This window comes from Nansenia antarctica (genome assembly GCF_963989245.1).
Source record: "Nansenia antarctica genome assembly, chromosome: 16".
Classification (NCBI taxonomy): Eukaryota; Metazoa; Chordata; class Actinopteri; order Argentiniformes; family Microstomatidae; genus Nansenia; species Nansenia antarctica.
This window is the reverse complement of record NC_137686.1, coordinates 5,654,823-5,677,900: the sequence shown is the minus strand read 5'-3', so window position 1 is coordinate 5,677,900 and position 23,078 is coordinate 5,654,823. Positions and strand designations below refer to the sequence as shown.

The 23,078-nt window shown below is 44.4% G+C and overlaps 2 protein-coding genes across 2 annotated transcripts; one reads left to right on the top strand and one right to left on the bottom strand.

The window, feature by feature from the left end:
• Positions 1–7,505: 7,505 nt before the first annotated feature.
• LOC308171694 (integral membrane protein 2C-like) lies at positions 7,506–13,656 on the bottom strand (the record flags this gene model as incomplete). The annotated part of the gene is made up of 5 exons (XM_080546568.1): positions 7,506–7,651; positions 8,036–8,186; positions 8,359–8,469; positions 8,654–8,845; positions 13,615–13,656. The coding sequence occupies 5 exons, from the start codon at positions 13,654–13,656 to the stop codon at positions 7,560–7,562; spliced, it is 588 nt and encodes a 195-aa protein (XP_080402694.1). The 3' UTR covers positions 7,506–7,559.
• Positions 13,657–18,222: 4,566 nt separating this feature from the next.
• On the top strand, positions 18,223–21,866 carry bcl10 (BCL10 immune signaling adaptor). The gene is made up of 3 exons (XM_080546305.1): positions 18,223–18,363; positions 19,595–19,883; positions 20,419–21,866. Exons 1-3 carry the CDS (start codon positions 18,307–18,309, stop codon positions 20,874–20,876), a joined length of 804 nt encoding a protein of 267 aa, XP_080402431.1. The 5' UTR covers positions 18,223–18,306; the 3' UTR covers positions 20,877–21,866.
• Positions 21,867–23,078: the final 1,212 nt, after the last annotated feature.

The window sequence follows — 23,078 nt, the reverse complement described above, 5'->3', positions numbered from 1 at the left end:
GTGAATTGTATGCCTGAGATTTACATTTAAGTCGTCTGTGTCTGATTGCTTTCTGTGTTCCTTGTCTTTGTCTTTATCTGTTCCTTTACCCGGGCTGCGCCCCGGGCCGATGTAAAAGTTGGATGGGGGGCGCATTATAAATAAAATTAACATTAACATTAACATTAACATAGGGCGTAATAAATCGAGCATAATTCAAGATAAAAGTGTCAGTAGTACAGGACATAAGAGACTAAAATAATAGGCATGCCTGTAATAACTCTGCATAACCAGTAGGTAATGTGCATACGCAAGGTCAATACCCGACGTAGAGCTACAATTGTTTCCACGGTCAAATTGACTCACGTTGAAATTGTATAAATCACTACGTTGACGTGGTTTTCTACGTACGACACGGGTAAGATCAAATTTGATCCAAAGTACTTTCTATAAATGAGGCCCCTGGAGTCCATGCACAAGGGTGAGCAAGGGGAAGATAGTCAATTGACTACTGTGGGCTTGTTCAAGAGTCTGATTGCCTGGGGGAAGTAGCTGTTTGTTAGTCTCTGAGTCTTGGCCCTAAGGCTCCGGAAGAGGCCTCGTCTTTTGGATGGCATCAGTTCGAACAGGCTGTGGTTGGGACGGCTGGGGTCTTTGATGATCCGGGCTTTGCTGACACATCGTTTGTCATATATCCCGGATGGAGGGAAGCTTACATCCGGTGATGTGCTCGCTGTCCATACCACCCTCTGTAAGCGCTTTGCGGTTCAGGGCTGTGCAGTTGCCATGCCAGGCAGTGACGCACCCAGTCAGTATACTCTCTGTCGTGCCTCTGTAGAAGAAAAGTACACACATTCACCCAGTCAGTATACTCTCTGTCGTGCCTCTGTAGAAGAAAAGTACACACATTCACTCTGTTCACCGCTAGTAGGAAGTGGCATTTTGAGCACTAAGTTGGGTCTTTGTTGTTTCTTTCAATTCACAGACTAACAGAGCTGTGCAAGCAGAGCTACAGTGCACCATGACCAACTACACTCTCCTAGGGAATGTTCCAGTGGTACAGAGCTGTGCAAGCAGAGCCACAGAGCACCATGACCAACTACACTCTCCTAGGGAATGTTCCAGTGGTACAGAGCTGTGCAAGCAGAGCTACGGTGCACCATGACCAACTACACTCTCCTGTGCAAGCAGAGCCACAGAGCACCACGACCAACTATACTCTCCTAGAGAATGTTCCAGTGGTACAGAGCTGTGCAAGCAGAGCCACAGAGCACCACGACCAACTATACTCTCACAGGCACAGAGCTGTGCAAGCAGAGCCACAGAGCACCATGACCAACTACACTCTCCTAGGGAATGTTCCAGTGGTACAGTCAAACAGAGCTACAGTGCACCATGACCAACTACACTCTCCTAGGGAATGTTCCAGTGGTACAGAGCTGTGCAAGCAGAGCCACAGAGCACCATGACCAACTACACTCTCCTAGGGAATGTTCCAGTGGTACAGAGCTGTGCAAGCAGAGCTACAGAGCACCATGACCAACTACACTCTCCTAGGGAATGTTCCAGTGGTACAGTGGGGTGCAAACATTTGGGCACCGCTAGTCAAAATGCCTTTTACAATTAATATCTAAGTGAAAAGAAGCAAACCTAACCTCTAAATGGTACAACGTTAAACATGACACATGTCATCACATTTTAAAGCAAGATTAAATTAAGTTGTTTAATTTTTACAGCTTCAAAATAATAAAACAAGGAAAAAGGCCTTGTGCAAAAGTGGATCAGCTAGTACTTTGTAACTCCTCAGGCAACTATAACAGTTTGCAAACGCTTCCTGTAGCCAGCTAAGAGTCTTTCAATTCTTGTTTTGGGAATATTTTCTGAAGTAGAGATTGGCTGAGGTTGTAGTTTGGAAAGGTCAGGGGTCAAGGGTCACGCGCACACTCAGGCTTTGATTCCATCCAACTTTATTTCAGCATCTACGGTGGATGTTTAGTTAACGTTCTATCTAGAGGGTGACTTTATTCACCAAAAATGCATGAATAATGATGCTTCATTTTGTAGCCAATCAAAGTGTTGTTGCTAGGTTAATACCATATAAACTAGTTGGTGAGTTAAACTCACAGTCCCTTTGACTACAGAACACAGCAAATATGAATGAATGGACTTTATTTGTCATTGCTACAGTACAGGTACCAAACAACGAAATTTAGGAGGGGTGGCTCCCCTGGTGTTAGGAAAGGAAGAAAAAAAAAAACTTTTAGAAAAATAATAAAATCACAAGAAGGTAAGGAGCTGGTTTACATAAATAAAGGCTATGTACACAATCCACTGTACTATACTGCACAGATAGTCAACTAGGGTTGTCATATTGCACAATAGTATTTTTTCACGTTATTTAAAGTGTCACAGTTTGCAGGCTTGAAATGTACATGTTTGTGCCTCAGCACTACACCTGATTTTTTCAGTCCAGCAGCTGCCATACAATCCGTCCAGACTGTCCAGGGCCCAGAACTTAAGTCTTTGCTGTGTTCAGGGCCTGGACGGCCCTGTGGTAGAAGCAGTTCTTCAGTCTGTTTGTCTTAGCGGCCGGGGTCCTGTACCTCCTTTTCGAGGGCAGCCTGATAAAGTGTACGTGCCCAGGGTGGGTCGGGTCCCTGGAGATCTTGGAGGCCTTCCTGAGACAGCGTGTGTTGTACAGCTCTTCCAGAGAGGGGAGGGGGGCGCCGGTGATCTTCTGTGCTGTTCTCACGACTCTCTGTAGCGCATTTCTCTCCGCTGTTGTGCAGCTGTAGAACCAGTTGCAGATGCCGTAGGTGAGGATGCTCTCCACTGCGCCGCGGTAGAAGGCCACCAGTATCTCCTGCTTGTTGTGTTCTTTCCTGAGGCATCTCAGGGTGTATAGCCGCTGTTGTGCCCTCTTGATGGTGCCTTTTGTGTTGTCCTTCCAGGTCAGGTCATCCCGCATGTGATGTCCCAGGAATCGGAGGGTTGAGACTCTCTCCACGCTCTCTCCGTCGATGAGCAGGGGCTGGATCTCGGACTTTTTCCTCCTGAAGTCTACGATGAATTCCTGGGTCTTTGACTTGTTCAGCAGCAGGTTGTTAACCTTGCACAGCTTGCTCAGTTGCTCTACCTCATCCCTGTACGCCGCCTCGTCCCCCCCCGAGATACATCCCACCACGGTGGTGTCGTCTGCAAACTTTACGATGTAGTTGCTGGGGTGGACGGGGGTGAAGTCGTGGGTGTAGAGGTTGTAGAGGATGGCGCTTAGCACGCAGCCCTGGGGGGACCCAGTGCTGAGGCTGAGGGCTGTGGAGGTGTGGGGGCCCACCCGCACCCTCTGGCGGCGGTCGGTCAGGAAGTCCTTGATCCACGCACATATAGAGTGTGATAGACCCAGGTCTAGTAGTTTGGTCACTAGCCTGTCTGGAAGGATGGTGTTGAAGGCGGAGCTGAAGTCCACGAAGAGCAGTCTCGCGTAGCTGTTTCCCCTCTCCAGGTGGGATAGAGTGGCGTGGAGAGTCGTCGCGATGGCGTCCTCTGTGGACCTGTGGTCTCTGTAGGCGAACTGGTATGGATCCAGGTTGGGCGGGAGGCGTGTGAGTAAATAGCTGCTTTCACATCATATACAGTGCCTTCGGAAAGTATTCAGTCCCCTTCACTTTTTCCACATTTTGTTTTGTTATAGCCTCAATTTAAAACTGATTGAAGTTAAACTAATTTGCCATCAATCCACACACAATACCATGTGACCATGTGCCCTGGTCCAATCACACCACAGTGGAAGGAGTACCACACACACACACACACACACACACACACACACACATACACACACACACACACACAGTCTATATGCAGAACACACTGCACCCCCACACGCATACACATAGTATGCTATTCATAGTATGCTATACACATTAACGCACACAAATGTTTGTTGTAAATATCTGAGGTATTTGAGGTATTATGGTGAATCATGGTTGTTTCTTTTCTGCTTCTGTTGTCCCGACCCGCACACAGCATCACTTTGAAAACTGGTGAAGAGGTTTTCCTGGAATACACCCATTGGATGGTAGAATTATTGTTTTTCTAAAAAGGACCAGGGGAATATAATATCCTGAATATCCTGTAGATACTGTGAACCTTATGCATTCTCCTGGTTACATATTTTATATTCGTGAATTCTGTAAATTAACTGCTCCACAATGTAAAACAGTTGATCCGGTAATAGTTGGTGTTTTCAGAGCACAGTGGTCAGAGGGATTTTCCCCCTATCCAATATTACCATCTGCTGACTAGTCTCTCTCCCAGTGCTAATATTTGGTACCAGATTTTTCATGCATTACTTTTAGGTGAAATCTACTGAAATCTACTGAACTCTACTGAACTCCAAAGATGTAATAAAAAGGTTAGAATGTTTTATGTTCCTTAGACACAATTAAGGACATACAGAGAGGAATAAAGAACACTTTTATTGAAAACTATTATGTGAATAATTATGTATGCCTGTATGCCTGTGTGTGTGTGTGTCTGTGTCTGTGTCTGTGTCTGTGTGTGTGTGTGTGTGTGTGTGTGTGTGTGTGTGTGTGTGTGTGTGTGTGTGTGTCTGTGTCTGTGTGTGTGTGTCTGTGTCTGTGTCTGTGTCTGTGTCTGTGTCTGTGTCTGTGTCTGTGTCTGTGTCTGTGTGAGTGTGTGTGTGTGTGTGTGTGTGTGTGTGTGTGTGTGTGTGTGTGTGTGTGTGTGTGTGTGAGTGTGTGTGAGTGTGTGTGTGTGAGTACGTTCTCATTCACGGAGCTGTTGGTCTGGCTGCCTGCTGCAGCTTCTTCTTCACCGCGGCACACCTGAGGGTGATCTCTGCGTAACAGCGCTCCAGCCCCTCCAGCCTCTCCTGCAGCCCCGTCAGCACGGGCTTGTCCCGCAGCTTGAGCAGCTTGTCCCGCAGCTTGAGCAGCTCCTCGATGCGCTCCTCGATCTTCAGCTGCTCGAGGTCGATCAGAAGCAGGACCTCGGCCCTCTCTCTCTGCAGCTGACCGAAGAGGTCCACGAAGGGGTCCGCGTACTCTCGGTAGTCGACGCCGGGGCTCGTCTCTTCGACGGGAGAAGGGTCTTTATCTTCCTGCGTGGGGCTACAGCTCTCCCTCTCCGGGGTCCCTGGGTCCAGCGCAGGTGGTCTATCTTTTTCATCATCATCATGGTCTCCGAGCATGAAGCTGCTCTCACGTGATACAGGTTCACCAATGAGGGGTTTTATCTCTGGGGCCTCCCCCTCTTCGAAGGTCTTGCTTGAGGGAAGGTCGGCTCCAGTGGACACCTCATCTCCAGACACCTCCCCTGGCTCAGATGTGGCTGGGTTTGTGGTCACCTCTGTAATCTCCGGTGTGACTTCTTGTCCACTCTGATCAGCTCCTCCCTCCTCAGCCATGACTGACTCATCTGCAGGGGAATCTGCTCCTTCCTGGTTGTCTTTAGAATTAGATGACTTGTTCTCTGAGGGCTCTTCAGATGGTGTCTGTGGGAGTTGGTCATCGCTCTTGTTTTCATTTCCAGTGTTATGGTCATTTTCTCTCTGGTCTACCTCCCCATCCATGACTAAAACAAACTAGGAATTAATATGTCAGTGACCTGACAAGGCAAACTACACTATTAAAAATATTTGGGTGAAAATGATATCAAACACAGCTCATGTGTTGTTCTGGAGAAGAGGCTATACAATGAGGTCAAGAAATCCTATGCAAACTTCAGAGTTGTCACCGTTCGTTAAGAAATAAACATTAGTGTTTTGAGTTGTCGTGGAAACTGGGTATGTAAGCCAATCAGTAGTCTGACCGGAGACGAACCAGTACGCATGCGCCCTCCCCCACTGTTGCCAGATGGGGCGGGTTACTTTTGATCACACTGGGCCGGGAAAAAAAGCATTTGGGCGGTTGGGCTGGATAAATAGCATTTAGGCGGTATCAAAATGTCAGTGCCTGAAAATTACAAAAAGCGTGAAGACAAAACAAACTACACACAAGCGCGTCGCTAACCTAACTCAGACTACATTCGTAAATTCGCTCTGAGAGCGCCGCGGCGCACACTGGATTCAACGTCATAAAGGGACCAAGTAATTTGATTGGACCAGAGGCATTCCATGCGAGCTGATCAGATTTCCAGAGCGAATTTACGAACGCAGCCTAAATGTTCATATTTTGTTGGGCCTTCTTGTTTTTGTTACAAAGTTTAGGCGACTAAAACAAATGAGGGCATAATCTGTCAGTAGGTCAACTGAAGCAAGAATGGAGTCATACGGTGAGGTAAAGAGACTAAGGACATAGATAATGACCAATGTAACTAGAGTGTATACAGTAACTAACCATATACAGTAAATAACCACAGTTCAGACATAAAAGTGATTATTCAATACTACAATAAATAAAAGCAGGCATGTTTTAACTACTTTATTCACAGGTAGACTTCACCAACACACAAAATATAAGGTATAGATTAACATATGATATAATAAGATCCCTTTCAGTAGTAATTACTTTAGTCCAGTCTCTGACTCTGGACTAAGGCTTTAAACGTGGTCTTATAAAATCTTCTAAGAGTGCAGTTTTTCGTTATTGAGAAACACACATAAAACTATAAAGAATTCTAAAACGATTCACAGAAGCGTTGATAAAGAGAGTACAAAAAAGGGAGATACTCCTCCCCAAAAAGAGAGAAGGTAGATTGACAGAATGAGGGGGCATCAAAAAGGATGAGGAAACTTTCTTTGAAGGTTTCAAAGGGAGAAGAAAGGTCCAGCTTGCCAGGAAATAATGTCATTGTTGAGGAGCTAGTGTTTTACTTAATATACACAAGTGCAGAGGTCTTGGGCACATGATCGCTGTAAACACACATGCATATTCGCAGAGGCCCACATGTGCACAGACTAAATGCCTGATTGATCTACTTCACTCGGATGTGACACTTGTTAAGAACCTATGCATTCATTTGCATATGTTCCATAATAGATTGACTGAACTAAAGAGAAGAATGGAGAGGTCAGTGAAAGACAGAAAGCGAGGGAGAGAGAGAAGCAAGGGGAAGAGTGAAGGGGGGGCAATGACAGACACTGACATCAGACATAAGAGCAAGAGAAGTGTGCACAGGGAAGGGGGGGGGGGGCTATAAAAGGTTTAAGAAGGTGTCAATACCTATGCACAAGGTTGTATTACAGAATGAACAAGGAGGCGCATGGAAACGGTCACCTCCCCTGACAACAGAGGCACACATTTCCCTTAAGTGGCTAAAAAGTTTTCATAATATAATTAATAATTGGCTGAACGTTTCTGCTACTTGGAAAATGTAACCAAACAACCAAGAATAACATATATTATTGCGACAAGGAAAATAATGTCTATTTTCTGTCTAATGCAACATGCAAAAAAAATGAACAGCAGATAAAAATAAAAAAAAGTGATCTTACCAAAAATAAAAAATAAAAACATACTTAATGTGCAACTCAAATATAATTCAAAGTACATCTATGGGGGACAGACAGGCTACAGTGGCTAGAGAGGAGGCCGTGCCAGAGGGAGACAGCCCCAGGTTTATGCTGTGTCACAGATGACCGTCTCAACCACAAACGTGTTCTCAAAGTGACGGATGCGGTGGCAGTTCTGCGCTGCACGTTTATTGATGCCTATATGTCACGGGGAAAGAGATATAGAGATTTAGATTAGATTAGATTCAACTTTGTCATCGCAGAGTACAAGTACTATACAACAAAATGCAGTTTAGCATGCAGTTTAGTTGAGCATAGTTTACAGATACTAGATAAACAGACACCCATAGAGTAATAGTTAATGTCAGCTCTATTCATGACATTTCTATCAGTAATGCCCACTATGTTGTAAACTCCTGAATACAACCTCAGATGACTTTTGCCCAACCTTATCCATCGCCTTTCCTACTCTAACTCCAGAAAACCCTCCAAATAATCGCAGCCCAAGCAGACTCGGGCCTTACACTCCGACTAAGCCCAAATCCCAGACATCTTGGCCCCGTGCCCAACCCCTTAACTCACGTTTGCGCGGATTGCGGCGCTTCAGACGGTACGTGTCCTTGTTGTTGCAGAGGCGGTAGATGAAGGGGCCTAGCTGGCACATGTTGTGCACTTTCCCAGTCACCACCATCTCCTCCTGGATGAGATATGTCTGGGGCAGGTAGGTTCCCTTCTGCAGAGGGATAGATGGGTGGGGGAATAGATGGGGAATGTGGAAAATAAGACATTGTTCCTCTATCAGACAGAGGGAGAAAGTTAGAGAGAGAGAGAGAGAGAGAGAGAGAGAGAGAGAGAGAGAGAGAGAGAGAGAGAGAGAGAGATTAGAGAGCCAGGCTATACACCACCTTAACATTGATCAGCAGTTCCCAGAGGCTCCGTGGGGGCATGACGATGGTGGTGTTGAGCTCGATGACATAGCACTTGTCACGGGCGATGTCGTGGTAGGCAGTCAGTCCCTTAAGATACAAAGAGAGACTTAGATAACAGAGCACTCAACTTGTTCAAATGATTCCAGCTCAGTCTCATTCTGGGGGAACGTATTGCTTGCGTGTGTGTGTGTGTGTGTGTGTGTGTGTGTGTGTGTGTGTGTGTGTACTGATTATGATAATGATTGAGACCAGCCAGGGTGCCAATCCTCACCCTGTGAAAGTCATGGATAATGTCAGCTGGGTCACTGCCCCCAAAGTGGGGCACAGGCACGCTGATCTGCTCATAGTTGTCATCCATGTAGATGGCCACAGTCTCCTCCAGCTCCTGGCGGCCACGCAGAGGGGCATACACAGAGTCCTCATACAGAACCCGACAGTCCGGGAACAGGTTCTGTTCAGGGATCTGGGTACACAGAGAAGAAAGATCAGCACACCTTGTGACGTTAGAATTATACGGTTCTATCTCCATTTTTGTCAAAATTTAGTTTTTTACATAATCTGATCCAGTGGCGGCTGGCCAATAGAGGGCGCTAGGGCGCCGCCCCCACCTTCCAACGCAGCCCCACTTCATAGTTGCTACTTGTAAAAGATTTTTAAAAATAAACATTGTTTATTCATAAAATGCGGCTGATATTCTGTCTGCGCCTATCAGCATTCATTAAAAATCCTCCAATACAATAAACATTTTATCTGTGTGTGTGTAAAATTCACTGTGAAAATACATAGGGGAGGAGTCGGGGCGCCGGCCGAATGGCAGGCTATGGCACTGCAAATACTTTTGGCTTACACGTGAGCTGTAGCAGCGCTCCAATTGGCTGTCTCCTATTCCCCGGTCGGGGCGCAGAAAAGTGCGCCCCGAGCATGCGCAGATTATAGGCTTACCTAGGCTGCAGCCTAGGGCCACTACCACTAGGGGTAGTAAAAATTAAAAAATGCGTGAGACTTGAGAGCCCTGAATATCCGGTTGTTAAGTCTGACGTCAAACGTGACGTTTTGCAATTTCCGGGTTCAAACCAGAAATTCTCCGCACCAGAATACCAGTGTACTACAGCGGTAGAATGACAGTTTAATCGTTTTTTAGACTCGGATCTATTCATACAACAAGGGACACAGTACTTTCCCGTTTTCCCCATATTGTCAGGGTATTTGAGCCTCGGAAAAGCGCTATATAAATATAATTTATTATTATTATTATTGCGGCATTTCGAAGACAGCGCCTCAGCCAACTTTGGACCCGGAAACACGTAGCGACTTAACAACCGATATTCGGACAGACAACAGGAGAGGAGAGCAACAGAGAGACAGACAACAGGAGAGGAGAGCAACAGAGAGACAGACAACAGGAGAGGAGAGCAACAGAGAGACAGACAACAGGAGAGGAGAGCAACAGAGAGACAGACAACAGGACAGCAACAGAGAGACAGACAACAGGAGAGGAGAGCAACAGAGAGACAGACAACAGGAGAGGAGAGCAATAGAGACAGAACTGAGGTGAGGTGAGCAACAGAGATAGTTCAGGATGATAACAAACAGTCCAGTATGACAGAGACAACTAATAGAAAGACAACTGTATGATTATAGAGTTTACATGTTCAAGGAAATATTGTATGATAATAGAAAGGTACACTTTAATTTAATTAAAGAAGTAACAAAGAACACATATTATCACAATTGCATTGTGTTCCATGTCTTTCTCCATTGAATAAATAATGCCTAGTTGAATGGCTAAACAAGACAACTGTCTGGACAGTACTGCTAGAATTATACACCTTACCGCTGCACAGATAGACAAAGGGTATAAGTCCATTCTGTTAACATTAGGTCTACTCTGCAAAGACTATTCCAGTTGATTTGTCAGTTGTTGTGCATTATATTTTTGTTGTGTTTGCAGTTTGCCCTTTAATAAGTTATATATAAAAATAATTAAGTTATATATAATTCTCATGCTAAAATCGACTAAATCCAGATTTTAAAGTTGATATTCTTCCCCGTGGAGCATGCCCCCATAACCTGTCCCCCACCCAAAATGTTTATCACCAGCCGCCACTGCTATATATCTCTGCCAAACAACACATTGGATCAGTTCTTCACCATCTCAACATATAATGTGCAAAATTTGATGAGACATAAACAATGTAGACTATTGGTTAACCTGAATAACTGGATGGGCATATAAGCACGGGAAAGAGAAGGGTTCCCATAACAAACACCTGTTTCGTTTGATACATTTCGGTGTTTGTTATGGGAACCCTTCTCTTTCCCGTGCTTATGTGTCCATCAGAACCATACCTTCCAGAGTTATGGGAACCCTTCTCTTTCATCCCAGGTGAACCACACCTTCCGACTAAACAATGTTTAGTCTGGAAGGTCTGGTTCGGATGGGCAAATAAGCGCGGGAAAGAGAAGGGTTCCCATAACAAACACCTAATTGTTTAGTTTGAAATATGTCAAACTTTATATATGAGGTATTTGAACAGGTCTGATACATCCTGGAATGTTGTAGCTTGTTACAACTTGTGTTATCCATTAATTTCCTATGGCGGTCATTTTTGACCGGAAACACCACCGATGTTACAAAGTTGACTAAAACCTAAAAATTCAATGCCAGTGGTTAGTCAGCCATTTTATATGTTCAAATGCCTAGTGTGGAGGATATCATAAGGCCTTGAGGCAATCAAATGTAAAACACAATATTTATGATTGATGAAAGTTGCTCTCGGTCAGATTTGACCGGGAACACAACCGGAGGGTTAAACCGACAGCATTAACACTCGTTGGAATTATTACCGTAATGGGGTTTATTACGGTAATTTCAAAGCACGTTAGCTCAGAGCTGAGGAGATTTGAAGAGAGAAGCGGCATTACCAGTGAGCATAATGTTAGCGGTGTTTTTATTCTTTTGTGCTTTTGTGTATGTAACATAAGTTAAATATGTTATTGTGAATGTTCACCAAAATGTTTAGTTTTGAGTTTGTTTCATGTTGTATACACTGCCTGGAGGTCTTTTATTTCTCGTTTCTCATGTATTAGATACAGGGACTAGTTTGAAATGTCTGATTTCGCAAACATCCACAGAGCGTCACAGCGCCACCTGTCGGTCTCTTCTGATTCACTCTGCTGAACAGGTGAGCCGCGTTTGTGAAATGCTCTCTGCGGGAATTGGATTCTAATCTAACATGGGGAGAAATGAAATGTTTCGCTGTCTACATGTAGAATAATTTAAGGCACTTGTGTCAGTGCTGGAAGAGATGGGGAATCCTTTTCTAGAACACAGCCAAGACCTACTAGTCATTGACACAAGGGACATCATGGACACCCAAGTGGCTGAAACTGTGAGAAGGATCGAGACCCTTGGTGAGGAGCAGTACAGCAAGTTTGTGACAGAAAGGCTAGAACAGTGTACAACACCTGTCACGCAGACACTTCGAAAGAACAAGTTGCCACTGTTCAGTAGGCCACCTGTCAAAATAAAGTCAAAAGACAAGACACACCTTGCAGCACTGAAGAGTGACTGTGGTCTCTTTTCAAGGCTGTACATCTCCTGTCAAACACGAGATGGAGACATAAAAAAATTCTTCTCCCATGAAAACCAGGCAGCCCCACCAGCTCTGTCAACTGGAGGAAAACTTCTGATTGGGGTTAAAGCAGATCTACTTCGCTGCCTGGAGTCAGATCTGCTCGAAAACAAGAGTGTGCCTGTAGCTGATGCAGTAATTCTTGATGGTGCAGCGGTGGTTCAAATGCTAAATCCTAGCACATCAAGAACATTTGAAGAGTATGGAGAAACAGTGTTTGCACCATACATCTCTGCTCAACATCAGAAAAGCACCCGTGTTGACCTTGTCTGGGATGTATATCTACCTGCCAGCCTGAAAGCCTCAACCAGACAGAAGAGGGGAAAGGGCACCAGGAAAAGGGTGGCTCCTCCTACTGTGATGCCTAAGAACTGGAAGGACTTCCTTCGATGCGATGAGAACAAAACGGAGTTGTTTTCTTTCCTGTCACACAAAGCTGTTCATCTATCTCTACCACAGGGCAAGGAACTGTATGCAACAGTTGGAACTGGAGTCCTCTGCTCTCCCGCTGAGTTATGCTTGGCCTGCCTTGCCCCATGTTCACAAGAGGAGGCAGACACTCGTCTACTTCTGCATGTGGCAGATGCTGTGCAGAAGGGGTGTAAGAAGGTGACCATACGTACCGTTGATACCGATGTGGTGGTACTGTCTGTGGCTTCATTTAGCAAAATAGCTCCTGATGAGCTGTGGGTTGCCTTTGGTGTCGGGTCAAGCTTTAGGTACATAGCTGTTCACCAAATGGTTGCCACAATGAGTCCCATACAGTGCCAGACTCTCCCAGTCTTTCATGCTTTCACTGGGTGTGACACTGTCTCTACATTCGCTGGCCGAGGAAAGAAGACTGCCTGGGAGACTTGGAAGTCTTTCCCAGAGGTCAATGATGCTTTCAATGAACTCCTGTGCATGCCAGGTGAGGTCAGTGAAGAGTCAAAATTACTGCTAGAAAGATTTGTGGTGCTGATGTATGACCGAACCAGTGAGAGCACGGAGGTGAATGATGCTAGGAAACAGCTCTTCACACAGAAGTCCAGAACTTTGGAAAACATTCCTCCAACCCAGGCAGCCCTCAAAGAGCACATCAAGCGCACTTGCTACCAGGCCAACTGTTGGAACCAGGCACTGGTCCTGGATCCAAAGATGCCCGAGCCATCTGACTGGGGCTGGACAAAGGAAAAAACTGGTTGGCAGCCACTCTGGACCACTCTCCCTGAAGCCTCAAAATCGTGTCATGAGTTGATCCGCTGTCGTTGTGAGAAAGGGTGCACTGGACGGTGCAAGTGTGCCAAAGCTGCACTTAAGTGCACTGATCTGTGCTTTTGTTCTGGAGATTGTTCGATTTTGATAGTTGTTAGTTGATAGTTCTTACAATTTGCCCTGCTCCACCTTGCCCCGCTCTGTGACTCCGCCCTGCTTCCTTGCTGGGACACTTGCCCCTGTCTCCTCCCATGACAACATACTGTGAACCTAGCCCTTGTCTCCATCATTATAGACTCTTTTCCCTGTCACTCTTCCGAGACTTTGCCACTCCCTTGCCCCACCCCCCAGGACCGCCTCACACCTTGTCACTGCCGCCATGAACTGTGTCTCAACTTGTTACCGTCCACTTGAACTCTGCCCTCCACATCATCACCCCTGCCATCACCTACACCTCAGAGACTTTGTGTTCTGTGTTCTAGTTCTGTTCTGGTCTTGTGTTGTGTTGGTCTCGTGGTTTGCTATGGTCTTATGTCTTGTGTGGTGTCTCTTCTCTTGTCCCTCCAGTCTTCTGGTCTCCCAGTTCCCGTGTCAGTCACTTTCCTGTGTTTCTTAGGCTCCCCCTGTTGGCAGCTCTGTGTATTGTTCTGTTCGTGTCCTATGATTACAGTATGTGTAATTGTCTCCACTTGTGTTTGGTCTTGTCCTTCACCTGCCTCATGTCTGCTTGAATGTTTGCTCCCTGTATATCCCCTCATGTCTTCCCTTGTCTTTCGTCGGTTTGTCATTAGTTTGTTAGTTGTGTGTACCTTGAGTTCCGTACAATTTTGTTTTGGAAATAAACCACCTTTTTGCATCCTTCGCCTGCCTAAGTCTGGATAGTGTGTACTACTTCTCTACACTAACCATAACAATAGTATCAAAATAGAAGCAAAGTTTCATGTAATCACGTAATTTCAATGTAATTTGACCTTGACCTTGACCTAAATGCATTTTCTTGAATTCGGGCGATCTCAAAAGTATCACCAAATGAATGGGCATCCCTAACTTAGTTGGAAAGGACACCTAAAGTGTTGTTCTACTCTGTTTGGTTCTAAAATTAAGCGTGTTTGAACATTAGACACGGTGGCCTGGCGGCCATCTTGAATTTGACCTCTCCTGGGCCTCTGGGGTCAAATCAGACTTCCCTCCACATCTGAAAATAAACCTTATGGTATGTACTAACTATGGTAGAAATGTCATGCTTTCTTCAAAAAGTGCACAATTATTGTGCTAAGCCGCTGTACTATTACAATAACAGTGGATTTTAAACAGTGTGTGACACAGGTGGTTGGATTGGATTTACACTGGCAAAGCCCTGGTAGAAAACCCTCACATAAACACAGAAAGGAATGTTATTACATCATAATGATATAACCACAGACCTTGCATGAGGGGCATAATCTGGTTACTTCAAAGCCATAATATTTTATTATTAAGATTTTTTTATGATTCACTCATCTATTATATTATATATAAGACTCTGAGACTCTGTAATTAACTGTCATTCTGGGGGTTATTCTATTAGGGCGAGAGGGGGGATAGATAAAGACAGATAGATTATTTCACATTGTTTCCCTCTTACATTCTCTCCATCCCTCTCACATTCTCTTTTCATTCACTTCTCCTGGCACTGTTCAAACTGGTGTCTTTTTTAAACAAGTGACACAAGTGACAGTGGAAAACAAAAAACCTATCACTCAAGACCAAACTAAAAATCTTCAACTCAAATGTCAAATCCACTCTACCTCACGGATCTGAAACCTGGAAGACAACCAACATATTCAACAAACTACAGACCTTCATTAACCTCTGCCTCTGACGCCTCCTGGGAATCTACTGGCCCAACACCATCTCAAACTGCAACCTGTGGAAACTCACCAAACAAGAAACAATAGAAGGAGGAGAAAATGGCACTGGATAGGCCTCACATGGCAGGAGGAAGAGAGAGAGGAAGACCTAGAACCACCTGGAGAAGAACCACAGAACAGGAGATGAAGGTGGAAGGGCTGTCATGGTAACAACTGGATCAGGGAGCCCAAGACTGGAGAGCATGGAGGGGTTTCATCAATGTCAGACACTGGGGCTAACGGGTTTATGAACCCTTTTATGCTCTGTACAACCAACGATAAATGAATTCCAAAAGCTAATTCAGTATTGTCATTTTCAGTAATTCCATTACCAATTACCAGACATTTTAAAATATATTTTGGTAACGGAATGACCCGGAGATTGGGCAATGAGTCTTAATTAAGCCAAACCATTTCCTAAGTCATATTAGTTGAACGGGGTCTATACATGAATGAGGTTTGATGCTTTTAAGTTCCTGGGAACCCACATCTCAGAGGACCTCACCTGGTCAGCCAACACCACAGCGGTGGTAAAGAAGGCCCAGCAGCGACTCAATTTCCTGAGAGTTCTCAAAAGAAACAGGGTGGAGGAGAAGCTGCTGGTAACCTTCTACCACTCCATCATTGAGAGTGTGCTGACATTCTCCATCACAGCATGGTACGCTGGCTGCAAAGTAGTGGACAAAAAGAGACTGCAGAGAGTGGTGAAGTCAGCTGAAAAAATAATCGTCTGTCCCCTGCCCTCCCTGGATGACGTGGCACGCTCTCGGTGCCTCTCCAGAGCAGGAAGGATTCTTAAAGACCACCTCCACCCTGGTCACCACCTGTTCAGCCTGTTGCGCTCTGGAGTGAGGTACAGGAGCATAAAGGCTAGAACAAACAGGCTGTCCAACAGTTTCTATCCATGGGCCATCAGAACACTGAACAATAGACATAAGACATAAGACATAGACATAAATGTTCATCTTCAGGTGTAAAAAGTGCAATAGAAATGTGCAATAATTCTATTCTAAGCGCCTATTTATACATTTATATATTTTTACAGTATTATAACGCCACTGACCTCATGTCTTTTAGTTTGCTTTTATAGTTATTTTTATTTTCACAAGATTGTTGTCTTTATTTGCACTTATGACACCACAGACCTCATTGTCTCTTCGCTTGTTTTATAGCATTTTCGCTTTTTAATTTGTCTAGTGTGTAATATTTGTTGTTTTTCTTTTTTTGCACCTTCAGAAGAACCACTACAATTTCATTGTATAGGCAACTTTCTGGTGGACTCTTTTCTGTTTGACTAGAAATCAAAGCCTTTGCTCATCCCTATTCTTATGATGGAAGATGGTTGAGAAATGTATTTCTGACCTAATTTTCCCAATATGTGTCACCCAGTGGAGGCTCCTCCATAGAGGTGGAGGAGGCCTGGCCTCCCCAATAATTTGAGAGAAGAGAGAGAGATTTTAAAAAAGCAATAATTATATTTTTTATTTTTTATTTATTTAACAAAAAACTTTTTTAAAATATATATATTAATATTATTTATTAATATTATTTCCGTTTTGTTCATAAATCTTTTCCATGGCTAAAACCCAATATTGCAATTGTAAAGCACCTACAGGCCAGAATCCCTATCCGTTTCTATTACTCATACACGCGTGTGGCGGAAAAAGGTACTACACGGAGGCCAGGCCTCCCCTAGGAAAGTGGTTTCTCATAGAAGTCAATGTAATGCAATTTTTTTCATGGCAATATTGACTGGCCAAATCACTGAAAATGGGTGGGCAGAGGAGGCCTGGCCTCCGTGTAGTACCTTTTTCCGCCACACGCGTGTATGAGTGCTGTTCTGCAGGATAAATATTAGAAATGGATGAAGTATTGTTCTGAATTGTATGTTGTGTGTCTGATTGACATAGTGTTTGAGTGCTTTTGACATGTCATTGATTGTATGTAGTATGTTGTGGTGAATGTTGTGAGCCTGAGCAGAAGGGACAATAGCTGCTGCAGGCGGACCAGAGATTCATGCCAATTGTTTTGTTTATTTGATGACCCATTGTGCAGGCAATAAAAGCTGCTTGATCCACCATCCTGAGAGTGTCCCAATCCCTTCAGTACCGCCAAACACAAATTAATAATTTTTAACAAAGACAGATAAGAAGAACAGGGAACATTCCATCACGAGTGAAGCGAGCAAGCGGGAAAAAAATTGGCCTCCTCAATTCTGGAAGTCACCAGCCTCCACTGTCACCCAATTTGATATGCTCTGATGAATTTCACATTTTGATCATCCTGGATCCTTTCACACAGATCTGCCCATATCCCTGTGAGATCATTGGTTAAAGCAACCATTGATATTTTATGGGCAGCACCATTATGATAATATCATCAGCTAGTTTATACATAAACTATACCTACATACATCGTTTATACAATGCTACAATGTTTTTTAAAGCAGATAGTAGACATTGACTATTGTGATACTTGGAGGATACATCACCCCACCAGCCAAACACTTTATACGCTACATTTCAGTCATTTGTTGTCATTCTTGCTCACTCAGTCTCCACCAAACTTCAGCAATGAAAGCAAAATGTTGTATATCGTGATATTCCATTGTAAAATGTGAGTTACCAAATGTCGATAATGCCCAACCGAGACAGCATTCCAGAAACATATATAAGTTCCAATCAATTATTAATGAGGCATGTTTGCTACTTATGATAAATGTGGTTGCAGTCCCATCCAATGGCCTCTTTTTATGAGAGAACATGAAAATAAGAGAAGCATCATTTTTCATAAGAAGTCCCCAAAAATATTTTGTGGGGGGGGGGGGGGATCATGAACAATAAATTACTTTTACTTTAATTATGTAAATGCATGATTGTTGTGTCTCAACGAGCATATGGAGACAATTAATTAATTAAACAGTAATAGCCTAATAGTAGCACTTCATCGTTCAGTCTGTCTGTCCGCCTACATGACGTCACCGTCCATGGAATCAGGAAGTAAAGTAAGTCATAATTTGCAGCGGTGCCTTGAATGAACAAAAATCCTCTTTTTCACCGTCAAACAACTTTAGTCTTACTCAACTTATCGGAAAACAACTCGTTGAATTAGTCGGTTTACAGTGTTATTTGTAGTTAAACTTAGAAGTGTAGTCTTTTGAAGTACCCGGAACAGTGTGGTTTGACAGCTTTAGTCGGGTGAGCAGAATGGATGTGGAGGTTCCTCACCTGACAGAAGACGAGATGGCCGAGATTAAGAAGGAAGTAAGTAACGTTTAGACTTTATATCAGCTTGACTGTACAAACTATGTTATGACTATGTCACAATAGTCTTTAATGTGTGAATATAGGTGCGTTGGGTTAGAAATGGTCCTAATGAAGAAGTGAAAGTAAGTCATCATTCTGCCGCACCCTGGGTAGGCCTCCTGATATTCACTGGCGGACTCAGGGGGGGGGGCAGGGGGGGCGACCGCCTCCTGGTGGCCCCACGGTTGAAAAACATCTCTCTTAAGTGCCCTTTTGAGTGGCGATACTGAGAGGACGTGCTCTATTGGTGCCCCTCCAATGGTCTAAACCTGACCATGAGCCCCCACAGTGGAAAGAAGTCGCACTAAAGGGCCCTTTTGAGTGGCAAAAGTAGAGGATGTGCCCTATTGGCTGCCCTTCCAATGGTCTAAACTTGACCATGTGCACTGATGGGGTCCCATGTTGTCCAGTAGGTGCCCTTTTTTTCTTTTCGCCCCTGCCCTTCAAACAGCCTGAGTCCGCCACTGCTGATATGTATGATGTTTTCACTTTGAAGGGCTATCCCATTGTGTCTTTGAAGGGCTATCCCATGTGTAATGTTCATCTACAGGCCGTCTGTTACCTGAGTAAATCGCCACTTCCATTGACACAGTTTTACAGTAGGTTATGTGTACAAAGTATAGAACTGTCAAGACAGTTGCCATCTTTATCTCAACACACACATGTCCACCCCACTGCACAGTTTCCCACATGTTACTACTGCCTGATCAGAGCCTGGAATTGAAAGACATCAAATTAAAGTGAAAAATTATATTTTAAAGTGACAAAACGAGGGTATTTAACTATTATTATTGCATTCAGAAGTTACTTCAAGTTGTGCAACTTACTTTAGACATGTTTACATTTGAGCTCATCGAAGAGTGCCACACCAATTCAGGCTCTGAGGAAACAAAAATGTGAAAGTTGTGGTTGTGACTTGACCTTATATAGGCTGTTGTACGTCATTGTTGTCATTTGTTTTTTGTTTTTCTTTATCATATAATAACACATACAGTATCAGAAGGTAGCCCTTTTTGCCTTCACACACTATAGTAGTATAGCATTTAACAGTCAGTCCCATGGACACAGGCTCAAGACATATCTTCTACCTTTATTAGGATAGAACACAAACGCATCGGCCCTTGCGTTCCCGCTCTGTAGAACCTATTCCTCAACACACACAGTTGTCCTGTGTGCCGTCCCTGTACAGGTGCTGACGAGGTTGCGGCCTTACCTCTGTGACAAGATCCGAGCCGACCGCCACTTTGACTACCTGCGCTCGCGCCGCATCCTGACGCGCGACGACGCGGAGGAGATCAGCTGCAGGAGCACGCAGAGGAAGAGGACGGGCATGCTGCTGGACGTCCTGGCAGAGAACCCCCGGGGCCTGGACGCCCTGGTGGAGTCCATCCAGCTCTGCCGCTCCCTCAACTTCATCATCGCCAAGATCACAGACGAGGTCCAGAAGGTGAAGAACGAGAGGATAGACGCTCTCAAAGGTACGTGTGCGTGTGTGTGTGTGTGTACTGTGTGCGTGTGTGTGTGTGTGTGTGTGTGCGTGTGCGTGTGCGTGTGCGTGTGCGTGATCGTGAGCGTCTGCGTCTGCGTGTGCGTGTGTGTGTGTGTGTGTGAGCTTAAGCGTAGCGCAATTTTCTGGGTTACTCATCATGCAAGTGTGTTTTGTCAAACCAACTCTTACATGTGTTTCGTAGTGTCGTGGGGTCGGTTAGGGGGTGGCAGTTGCGGTTGAGGTTGAGGTCACAGGGGCCTGGCTTTGTATCAGGAAAGCCATGACTGTTCAGTATGTGTTAGAGTAAATGTGTACAATAGGGTGCTGTTTGGCAATTGTCTGAATAGGATATTTCAGGTGAAGGCTGATACAGAATTGACTATACGCACACTAGCCTTCAGAACTGAACACAAACTTTCCAAGTGACAGTGTCTTTGAAATCGACTCGAAAAACGTTTGTCTCTGTGATTTAGAGTCCACATGTTCGACCCTCATTATAATTTTTTCCCACTGTGTTTCTACAGCAGGGGCTTCAGGCTACCATCCAACCAACCGCACCACCGGGCCTACCAACGACCTCTCAAGGACATTCTCGTACGAGTCCAACTTGGCGCCCACGATGCTGTTCCATCCGGATGGCGAGAAGAGCGCCTGCACCTCGGACACGGCGGGGTCGCTCAGTCTTCCGGGTGCGTCCAGCCGAGGGAAGGATGTGTCATCATCATCCGGGGGGGGGGGAGGAAGTAGCATGGCCATGGCCTCGTCCCCCCTGCCCCGGCCCGGGGACCCCGGGGCTCCCCCCCTGCCCGAGGAGCTCATGCTTCCGGAGGCTTCCTCCAACATCGACCCTGCCGGAGCGCACGCCAGCCCCAGCAGCGGCGGAGGAGGAGACGCCAACTTTCAGCCCCTGCGCTCGCGCTCGGTCACCCCCACTTCACACAGGGACCTCTCCCTACTACACCCCCCACCGACGTCTTGTTGAGACACCCAGTCAGAGTCCCCCTGCCCCTCTCTTGTCCTCTCACATCACAAACAGTTACTCTCAAAGTTGTATTTTGCTTGTGTTGTCTATTGTGTTTTCTCAGTGGTTTGAGTAATTGTAATATGTGATACGGTTTGATGAAAAGGTCTGCATGTTGGCAATTATCAAGTCGCGCAAATGACCAAAAACCTTATTTTAAAAAAGAAATGTTTTTCACATTACGAAAATGGAAGTGTTGAAGAGCCCACTCAATATAACAAACAACAGTTTTAGGATCACTACATACTTATAATTTGTGAATTGGATTGACTGTATTGCGTGCCATCCTGCTTCAGGCTACCGGGTGAAACTAGTTTAACATGGTTTGTAAACAAACTTACGTTTTAGGACGTGTTCAAAAGCAAGGAGGGCAAGATGATCATCTGATTATATGTAGTTATGTGTTATTAGCATGTTGATGTTCTATCAGCATGTTGTGATGTTGCTAAACATGCAGTTAGATAGACATGCAGTTAGATGGACATGCAGTTAGATAGACATGCAGTTAGATAGACATGCAGTTAGATGGACATGCAGTTAGATGGACATGCAGTTAGATAGACATGCAGTTAGATAGACATGCAGTTAGATGGACATGCAGTTAGATAGACATGCAGTTAGATAGACATGCAGTTAGATAGACATGCAGTTAGATAGACATGCAGTTAGATAGACATGCAGTTAGATAGACATGCAGTTAGATAGACATGCAGTTAGATAGACATGCAGTTCATAGACGCTCCTTCTTCGCTGCTAGCTAGCTACCAACACGGTGGTAGCAAACGCGCGTGTCTTGATTTAGAGCGAGTTTCTCCGGTGTTTGGTTTGAGGTGTACCAACATTCAAATAAGCATATCTTCTTCAACTATTTTCAGATTTCAATGTATGACATGTATGAAAAATGTGCCCTACTTGAGGACTTTTTCACCAGACCCTGTCACATACGCTCCATACCCTCCACTTTATACTTCGTCATCAGCACTGGATAATGGTTGGCCTTAGGACTGTAGAAGACTATGTACACAACTCAATGACAAGCTGTATTGTCGGTCTTTTGTGAGTTGTATTCTTCTCTGACCAAATCTTCCTCAAATAAATGTTGCTACACCATTCATAAGTAAGGGAGGAAGATACTTGATACTTGATACTGTTCATTTTTACATTATTATAACATACATTATTCTGGACATGGACAACGGCTGTAGCTCATCATTCTAGACATTGCTGCTCATTTCCTTGTTGAACTACTGATGTGTCATCTGACATGCTCAGGGTGGCAGTTCCATTTGAGATGCAGTTGGGGAGAGAGGTCTCTGAAACGACCCCACATCATTCACATCATCTTAATGACTTTCTGTACTGGAACACGACTACTTAAGTAAACACATGTAAGTTATAGCAAAAGTTCCGTCAGCCAGTAGCCAGCCAAATTGATTTACAGTGATAGCACTGAAGTGAGATGCAAAGCACAATGCAGTAATGTCTACAGGTGCACATATTGGGCCGGTTTCACAGACAAGGCTTAAGCCTAGTCCTAGACTAAAAAACATCTTCAATTGAGATTTTACATTGAAAGTGTGATTTAGTCCAGGACTAGGCTTAAGCCTTGTCTCTGAAACCGGCCTATAGAGTTTTAGATGCACACAATTGTGGTGAACTGAAAGAATTCATGTTTTTACAATAGATCTATTGATTCTAGGCCTGTTGTAGCTGAAAATGTAATTGTTTTATTTTGAAAGTTAGAATTGGCATAATTTGTTATAGTCATTGTTAAATTAGGTTTACAAATAAATCAAAGGAATTTGAGGACCCGTTCTTTCGAAAATATAATGTCAGATCAAATGGTCTTAGCATTCTGGGCCTCCCAGATTCAGTTAGGTCAATATTTGTACACTGACAGAATTGTTGGTTACCAAAACATATTCAAGTTACAGTTAAATAATGAATATGGGCTTAAAGTGCAGACTCAGCTTTAATTTTAGGGTATTCACATTCACAAATTGGAGGAAGGGTTTAGGAATTACAGCTCTTTAATATGTAGCCCCCTCTTTTTCAAGGGACCAAATGTAATTGGATAATTGATTCAAAAGCTATTTCATGGACAGGCTATTTCTTTGTTATCTCTTTATCAATTAAGCAGGTAAAAGGTCTTAGTTGATTCCA

Coding starts and splice junctions, on each gene's coding strand:
- bcl10 (XM_080546305.1), top strand. CDS start 18,307: ATGGATGTGGAGGTTCCTCACCTGACAGAAGACGAGATGGCCGAGATT. Junction 18,364..19,594: donor TGGCCGAGATTAAGAAGGAA/GTAAGTAACGTT, acceptor GTCCCTGTACAG/GTGCTGACGAGGTTGCGGCC. Junction 19,884..20,418: donor GAGGATAGACGCTCTCAAAG/GTACGTGTGCGT, acceptor GTGTTTCTACAG/CAGGGGCTTCAGGCTACCAT.